This window comes from Vipera berus, assembly GCF_964194415.1.
Source record: "Vipera berus genome assembly, chromosome: 1".
Classification (NCBI taxonomy): domain Eukaryota; kingdom Metazoa; phylum Chordata; class Lepidosauria; order Squamata; family Viperidae; genus Vipera; species Vipera berus.
In genome coordinates this window covers 235,218,123-235,227,940 of record NC_138202.1, presented here as the reverse complement: position 1 = coordinate 235,227,940, position 9,818 = coordinate 235,218,123, and the positions used below count along the sequence as shown (strand labels likewise).

The 9,818-nt window shown below is 35.5% G+C and overlaps 1 protein-coding gene across 1 annotated transcript in view; it reads right to left on the bottom strand.

The window, feature by feature from the left end:
• Positions 1 to 4,507: 4,507 nt before the first annotated feature.
• The window catches only part of ADGRB3 (adhesion G protein-coupled receptor B3), a gene marked incomplete at both ends in the record, with an annotated part of 531,496 nt that continues 526,185 nt past the window's right edge, over positions 4,508 to 9,818 (bottom strand). Inside the window, 2 exons of the mRNA XM_081313695.1 lie at positions 4,508 to 4,699; positions 9,124 to 9,228. Coding sequence (XP_081169821.1) covers positions 4,508 to 4,699; positions 9,124 to 9,228 — 297 coding nt within the window. The remainder of the gene's footprint in view (positions 4,700 to 9,123; positions 9,229 to 9,818) is intronic.

The following is a 9,818-nucleotide window of genomic DNA, read 5'->3' as shown; positions in this document are numbered from 1 at the left end:
GTTAGGGAGGAGAAATGAAAGGGATGCCTGCTTTCTCATTCAGACAACTGATTGGTGCTACTGACAGTCAATTATTACTGGTAAGGCTGTCCCAAACATTTCCACCAACTGAAGCCTCTGCTTCTAGCCTTAGAGGTGCTCTAAATACTTCTGGCTACTTCCCATCACTATAGTATGGGATCCACATGGGAAAAAATCTGCTTCCAAATTTGTATGTCTCTTAGCAGCATTGAAAAGGGACGTGGTGATTCAGTGGGTTAGGACACTGATCTTGTCGATCAGAAGGTCGGCAGTTTGGCGGGTCGAATCCCAAGTTCCACGTAACAGAGTGAACGCCTGTTACTCGTCCCAGCTTCTGCCAACCTAGCAGTTCAAAAGCACGTAAAAATGCAAGTAGAAAAATAGGGACCACTATGGTGGGAAGGTAACAGTGTTCCGTGCGCCTTTGGCATCTAGTCATGCTGGCCACATGACCACGGAGACGTCCTCGGACAAGCACTGGCTCTTCGGCTTTGAAACGGAGATGAGCACTGGCCCCTAGAGTTGGAAACGACTAACACGCATGTGCGGGGGAACCTTTACCTTTACCTTAGCAGCATTGACCCAGTCCTAGCTGATTTAGACTATTAATTGGTACATTGTGGTTGGTCAAAACCAGCTATATTTATCCTAAGACTTGACAAAACCATAGCAGATTTTAAGCAGAGATTTGGGACTTTGCTATGCTGGGGCATAGGGCTGATAATTCCCATATTTATTATGGTAGCATCTTCCCTTCTCCTTACATTCTTCCTAACTAGTTTTTCAGGATCATGGATAGGAAGGTTTGTTTCTTTGACCTGAATCAACATGTTACTCATCAAGGCAACAATCTCCTATATGAAAATTGTAACTGCAGATGCATGGAGGTTAAATCTGTATCTCAATTCTTATGCCCACTACATTCACATTAGAGATCAGAATGTATAAGCCTACTTAAATTTAAAATTTTGGAAAGATGAAGAGACCACTGTTTTTCTTTTAAATGACCAATGTTTATGAAGGTCAGTGGAGAAATTTCCATCTGTAGCATTAGCCTATAGAAACTGATCACTGCCTCTCTCAGAGTTTTGATTTCCTTGATTTTATGTGAATTTTTTGCCTGCATTTTAATTGCTTGCTGGGTTTAGTGCATGTGGCCTTTGCTTGAATTATAAAGCAACAAATACATAAAAATAGAACATTAACTCTTGCCATTATATACAGTACATACAACAAGTAAGAAACCCCTCAATGCAGTGCTAATTTATACTAATATTTTTTAAAAAGCAAACAATTCTTTTCATGAACCTGGCCACGTCCTTGAAAGCAGTCAATTTATTAATTCAGCTGAACAAATAGTTGGCCGTTTTATAATTTATGACATGCTTTTAAAAAATTAATACATATTGACTATATTATAAGTGCATTCATATATTTTAATTATTCTTCAAGGAGAAAGGTAGCCCAGCAAATGTTGTTGAAAAAAAGTGTAGCGCTTGATTTGTTCTCAGGGCAGGAATTACTGCACAAAGCTTTGGTGGGTTGTTTATCCCTGGAAGCTGCCAAAGTCCAACCTTACAATGAAGAAGTTGCAATGCCATATATTTGCCAAAGGAGAATTGATAGCAGATGTGGAACAGCACAAGCTTTGGAGGTGGAATGGATAAAAACCTGGTGGGATAATGTCAGGCTGGCTCAACTTCATAGCCCTGTAGTGTTGGTGGAAACACCCACTTTTTGAAAATGTCATTAGTTACATCAATGTAATGCAGTAAAATTCACGGATACCAAAAACTTACAACAGGTTCTGAATGAAAACAATAGTGTGCTCTACAGTATATATGATGACTGCTACTGCATTACGTGTTCTAAAAAGTTATTGGCACAATGATACAGACACTGTCTTGGTGATTGTCCAGTGGTGGGATTCAAATATGTAAACAACTGGTTCTCTGTGTGGATGCCGCTTTTGGAAGTCCATTCTGGGCCTGGGCAACAAAGACTTAGCTCCTGGTTCTGCCGAACTGGTGCGAACTGGCTGAATCCCACCAGTGTGATTGTCCCATCAGCTACTGTTCATCCACACATGGCTCTGGCCACATGGTTAATGCAGCAGTTAAAGGTCTAAACCAGAAAGAGCAGCTATCGTAACTAGTTGGTTATAATGCATAGAATCGCATTTTGAGTTATTAGAAATTGCCTTTAAATAGCAGAACAGAGTGAATAAAGGACTTCTGTTTTTATTCAATATGGCTGAGCAATATCATCTTCCTTTAGCAGAATCATACTGTAGTGTTTCGTCTAAGAGACATAATAGTGATTGCATACCAATCCATATTTGGAGGACCTCAAACTAGATTAATTCAAAGTCATACAATTGGAAACCTTGGTATATATGTTGTTTTGACACTCAGTAACCAAGCTGGGTATATGAGGAGTTCAGCTTTAGTTGTACCAGAGTGGAAGAGAAGGGGTTGAGACCTTGTTCACCATAGCCGAATGAGGAATGAGCTCCCTGCCACAAAGGGAGGAAACTTCTTGCAATAGGCTCAAGATGGCTAATTCTGAGGGACAAGGACAAAGATTATTCCATGCCCTGCTGCCTGTATCCAGCTTCACTACTGTTTTTTTACACGAAAGTATCTGTTGCATCAAGTTTTGCTTGGACTCTCATAATGCTCAAGTAGTCACTGAAAGTGAGTTGGGTGATCATATAAATTTTCTTAAACAAACAAATAAATAAAATTATAAGAGTCAGTCCCAGAACTTGAAAACTTTGATTACAGTTCTCAAAGTCAAAGCAGTCATGAGAGAAAAATCTAACCTTTCTCTGTCATTAGGTAAATAAATAGATTTTTTTCCAATCCAGGGATGCTTTAAAAGTGTGTCGGCAACCATCACAAGGACAAATACTTAAATGATACAACTAGGTGGAAGATTCTGCTTTTAACTAACATTTGCATTTCCAAATATCTTTATTGTACCACGCAGGCCCAGTTGGATTTCATATATTTATTCAATACTGCCTTCTTTACATATTATAAAATTTAATTCAGCATACAAAAGATTGGGTAAAAATATCTTCATTCTGTTTGAGGTTAAGAGGTGATTTGCTACTATCTTAGAAGATAGACAATGGCTGGTCCTTCAGATGTTCTTGGACTCCAGTTCCCATAATTCCTCATCAATACTCACTGGGTTAAGGCTTCTAGGAGCTGTTGTTAAGAACATCAGGAGCCCCACCCCGTTACCTACTGTATTTAGATAGTTGTCAATCACACGTGGATTGCTATAGTCTCTAGCCATTCTTTTTCTAGCAGAAGCATCATGCTACGTACCCCAGTCCTGAAGGAGATAATACATCTTTGTTGGCTACAGAAAAAAGGAGAAAGTATCATAAAATATCATTATAGTAAGATGGCAGTAAATTAAAAAAAAACATTTTTCTCAGGCTCTGTGTTCTAAAACTTGCACAGTGTTTGTCTAGAAATTTTCCTCCTGTGGCAAGATGGAAAAGGACTACAATTTACATAGACTAGAATGAATGTAGCAATGCTCTGACAAATCCAATTTACACTGTATGTTGCCTTCATAGATTAGGAAAAAAAGAACAGCTCTGCAAACCTATTATTACATTTGAGAAATCATTAGTCCCAAAGGAGTAATAACAGTACACTATTAACATTCTGAGTACATTTTTCGGCTTCAGTGTTGTTAAAAAAACATTATAAATATGCAAATTTCAGATCAACAAATCCAAAATAAAATGCACTGAAAATACTGATATGTAGACAAAAGTTTATTTACACCATACAACATTTTAAATATTTTATACACAGCTGCAGCAGGAAAAGCTACTCCGAGCTTCCCAGAGAAAACTGCAATAATAAAGATGTGAAATATATTATTCATATAAAAGTGAGATTATTACTTTATTGCATTTAAAGCAATGAAGAATGTAGCTCAACAGACATTCATTTAATGACAACAAAACTTTGCTTCTTCTGCTTCTTGTTCTTGTTCTGCTTCTTCTGCTTCTTCCTCCTCCTCCTCTTCTTTTTTTTTATATTATAAAGTAAAAAGTGTAGTAATGGCCAAACAGACTGTTATAAACTTTAAAAACTGCATAAATATATACATTGTGCTTCACGGTGAAGTTTTTTGAAAACTAAACCACATGAAGCTGTTACAACATGAACCGTTGTTTGAGGTTTATCTATAAAGATTGACCTTACAAATCCATTCCACGGGTACTTACAAGACACGATGGTAAGAATTGTACACCTGGGGCCTCCACTAAGTTGGCTAGTGGAAATCCGATTGTATGAAAAGAAAAACCACTGACTTCTAGCCCAGGAAGGTGCTGATATGCCTTAGCCACGGTGTCCAAACAGGCTGGGTCAGGCTTCCCAACGTCTCTGGAGCGTCAGTGCAAACAAAATGGTTCTAGGGGTAAGCTTTGCGCCTCAGTTTATTTCACCTTTCATTAAACCTCAGTTTGAAAATCACCTTCTTGTACATCTAAAGGCAAGTTTAGACATTTTTCCCATTCTGCTGGTCTTAGTTCTAAAGCATCTTTTGCCTCTGAATCTAATACGTTGATGGTGGTGTAATGTTGGTAATCGCTTGGGGATTTGAAACTGTCCCAGGGACTCTTGCTGCTTCCCGCTGGATTTTCCTGTGAAAATTGGGAGATTTAGGGGGGCAACAAAAAGAAAGGGAGAGAGAGAGAGAGAGAGAGAGATTAAAAAAAAAAGAAAGAAAATCTCCTTTTGTGTTTTAGCTTATTCAAGAAATCACATGGGAAAACCAGTCATCAGAAGATAAGCTGATTTATCTCTGCTTGGCATAAGAAAAGATACCATCATTGAAGGGTGTCAGCCTGGCCTGTATTCAGTGTCCATTCTCTCATTCCTTTCCAAGGAGAGTCACTGATACACTGGACGTTTTGCCAACAAATTCCCAGCACTGAGGTTAAAACTGAGCAAATTAAGGCTTCACTGACCATCCCTGGCAGCTATATGTTCAGTTGACAGTTCTTGGAAGAGAAGGCAGTCATAAAAGACAAGAAGTGATGGAACACTTCCAACCAAATGTTATGAAGTTACAGATTTCATGTGCTGCTTTAAATTACCACTGATAATGGTGTGGAAAGCCCTACAGGAAAAAAAACCCCAGCATAGCTTCCCTTCTATGGAGGGTTATATGCGAAGAACTGGCTTTGGACCTTAAGCTTAAGGGATGCAAATGATATCTATATTTTTATCACTTTGCACAAAGTTAAGAAAATCCCAATATACATACGTTTGGGAACACATATATAAGAAGAGAGAGATGCTTAAATTTTCCTGCTCCTTTTGCACCAGGGAATTTTATTTTGTTTTAATCTTTTGGTGCCAATGGAACACTTCTTTTACATCTTTTATCCACATATAGAAAAGGACATTTTTCCAAACAGGACACCAGTGGCAGGGAATGGTAAGGGAACAAAGATCCCTATTGCATGCACTACGGTTCCAATACAGATACGATTACCACCCAGTTTGACTAAAACAATGTTGCAACACAATTTAATTTAATCATTTTTTAAAACATATAAACCCCTCAGTCACCATAGTCTTGCAGATCTTGGAGATTCCTATTTTCCTTTACAATTTCTGACATGAAGCAAAAATGCCTGCTTTGTTCATTGTACAAGTGTAGCTAGGATGCATGATGATGTTAGATATTCTTGCTGGATGCTCTATAGTTATAAAATTCTTTCTGAAGTTTATTGAAGTATGGCTCCTGCTTGATTTATGCTGCTTCTCACTGCCTGGATTGGCTTAATATAGAAGCAGGAAGATCAAGCTGATGAGTAATCCTTTAAAAAATTCTACAGGAGAAATGAGTTTGCCCCCATAATTTACCTTCAAAACTGGTAAGTATACATACATAGATACATAGATACATAGATACATAGATACATAGATACATAGATACATACATACATACATACATACATACATACATATATAGAGAGAGTTAGTCATGAAATTTATTTATTTTATTTTATTTTATTTTATTTTAATTCCATTTATATCCCGCCCTTCTCCGAAGACTCAGGGTGGCTTACAAGCTTAGCAGTAGCCTTCATTCTATGTATATGCCTGCTTATTAGGGCTTTCACACACACCCCAAGCGGCATTATTACAAAGTCAGCTTAATTAAAAATTAAAGAACTAGTCATGAAATAAAAAAAATATTCTAATTGTTTTCTGTTCAGCTTTTTATGTGCTCACACTGTGTATTACTAGATAAACTGCCTGACAGAAGAAAAGATTGATAACCTTCTTTAATGAAGGAACAGTGATGCAAAGCAGGATTGCTCTTAATGTGGAGAAGGTCTTACATCAGATAAAAGCAGAAATGGGCCTACCTAATCCTCAGAATTTTCTATTAATGTGGAATCTGTTTCTAATTTACACAAAAGCTAATGAATCATGAAGGCACCTATCACCCTAGCTGCTCTTAAATTTGCAGCATTTTGTACATAAGACAGAAATGCAGGTTTATTTAAAATTTATTTATTTCATTTGTACATTATGATGTAACTGAATCTCTTTACGAGTGAAAATTGTAGAAAAAGTTCAATTGTTTTTGCTAATATTATCTAAACAACAATACCCGTCCATATTATTTAATCACAATCACTTATATTGTTGGTATTTTTTGCATTCAATTGCTCAAGTTTTAGGCTGTCTTTATACTTGAATTTGCTAAATTAAGAGGGACAGATTCCTAGAGCATCTACAAAGAATCAATTTCATCTGTTGTCTTCCAGATGGCACAAACTGTATTCACATAAATTCGCTCTGCCCCTATAGTTGATATTAGGCCTGCCTCATTAGTGAAGCTTGTGACTGGTGTTGTCCCAGTAAATGATTGTGGAAGTAGTTAAGGTGCTAACTGGGTCTCCCTGCTGCTGGGCAAAACATCCATCAACTGTTCTCCCCAATCTTGGGGACAGAGACAGCACTGGCTGGGAGAAGAATGGTGAGCTCAGTCATCTGTCAGAACTTGATCTGATCTGGAGGAGTAGCCCCAGTAAACCAGAGTTTTTAGCCACGCCTTGTGTTGCTTCCAGGGCCTTATGCATATTTATTTATTTATTTAGTGTATGGCATATCTCATACATGGACTCTGTGTGTGTGTGTGTGTGTGTGTGTAAACATTTCACCTAGATTAGAAAACACAATAAAATATAAATGTTAAAAAGATCTATGTTCAAATGCCAATGTCTAGGCCATTGAAGTGCAGCATTGTTTATATTAAAACGAGGGGCAGGCAACCTTAGCTCTTTTATGACTCGTGGACTTCAACTCCCAGAATTCCTGAGTCAGCTAAGCCAGCAGATGAAGTTCACGAGTCATAAAAGAGCCAAGGTTGCCTACCCCTGCACTATACCATAACCTGCAATCTCTCTCTCTCTCTCTTTCTCTATCTCTCACACACACACACGCATAATCTCTTCATCTATGTCACATTAAATGGCAAAAAGCAACACGTCACTAAAAGGCGAATAAGGGTTTTTAAAAATCTGAATGATTGAGAATAACGTTCTTGCCATGATACTATTTGCCATTCAAAAGAATTTAGAATATCACTGCTGAGGAGATTCTATCAATTTATCTCTAAAGCAGGGGACACTAAGAAAGTTTCTAAAGGTTATAATGCAAAGGATGGTTGCTTCTTAATGGAATAACTCTTCTATTTCAAATAATTATGGTATATGGAGGTAACTACCAATTCTTTGAGTTCTGCTTGGAAATTGACAAAAGTAAAATATGTTTACATTTGGTAGAGGTAGATGATATTTTTAAGCAACAATTTCAGAGTTAAATTTTAAGCTATCTAAAATTTCTGAATAGTTTTCAAACACCATAATATATATATATATATATATATATATATATATATATATATATATATATATATATATATATATATATATATATATATATATATATATATATATATATATATATATATATATATATATATATATACACACACACACACACACACACACACACACGGGACAAATCTTTATTTCCTGTTTCAGCCTAACCAAAGGCCATCGACAGGCAGTAGTCACAACAGTGACAGCTTATATTTGTGTAATTTTTTTTTAGATTGCTAACAAAGAATTAAAGGGAGACTGATATGCATTTCAAACTTATTTGTTTTCATCAGTATGTATGTATGTATGTATGTATGTATATATATATATATATATATATATATATATATATATATATATATATATATATATATATATATATATATATATATATATATATATATATATATATATATATACATACATACACACACACAGAGTATATATATGTATATATGTATATATATATATATATATATATATATATATATATATACATACATACATACATACATACACACACACACAGAGTATATATATGTATATATATATGCACACAGTGTATATATATATATATATATATATATATATATATATATATATATATATATATATATATACTGTGTGCATATATATATACATATATATACTCTGTGTGTGTGTATGTATGTATGTATGTATGTATATATATATATATATATATATATATATATATATATATATATATACATATATATATATAATGTTCATAATACTAGATGTCATAATTAATGCTAGATGTCACAAAAGCATAACAACTATGAACATTAGAACAATTATAATCTAATATTCATAGTATTATACAAGCATTATAAATATTACAACAACTGTGGAAGGTGATCAGTTGGGATATTTCCCTTTATAAGGGTATTTATAGGAGCATTCGATAAGCAATAGATTTGAACAATGTTTTCTAAATCTGCCCTTATCACTAGCAGCTGAGCTTTATGAATAATATTCTAGTTCTTGGATATTTTTATTAACTTACATTAAGTAATATAAACTTTTTTGAATATATTATCTTAAATTTATGGTTTCCACCATCCCCACCACCGCAACAGTTCTAAAAAATAGGGCATTCTTGCATAAGTGGAGGTTTAATTTATACATTCCATACTTACCATACTTCCTGATTTTGGTACATCTCTAAATCTGTCTAGTGTCTGAAATTTCTGATTTAATTCTTGAAACAGTTCCATGTGTCTCTTCCTCGTATGCATGACCTTCTGCAAAAATGGAATATAATTGCTTAATATTTATAATGAGCATATTTTTCAAACAACCATTATTTCCTCCAACACAATAAAGCAAATTGAATTTAGCTGGGCTGTCTCTTGCTTGAGATACAAGACGTGGACACGAAACAGGCCATGTCATATTTGATCTGTATTGTGTACTGTTGGAATTGGAGGGCTGTTTCTCCCCTGCCCTTTCTGGAATTGCTCCGAAACAATGCTGGTTTATTCTGTGCTTCTGAAGATGCATCATCACAAGAAGAGAAGTACCACTAAGAATGATCTTCTTTGTTTGACAGTTAAAATTAGTTTTAAAGAAATGAGCTTTTTCTGGGAGAAAGTCCATACCGTGAACCTGGAAGATCCAATAGTTATATATGTTTCTGATCAGCAAAATATCCATCTGAAGTTTTGTGGAACAGGAAAGGCAGCCACTATTTTGAGAACGGTGACAAGAAGGATTACGGGTTGTCCTCGACTTACAACAGTTCATTTAGTGACCATTCAAAGTGACCTGTGGCCATTTCCCACACTTACGACCACTGCAGCATCCCCATGGTCACCTGATCAAAATTCAGATG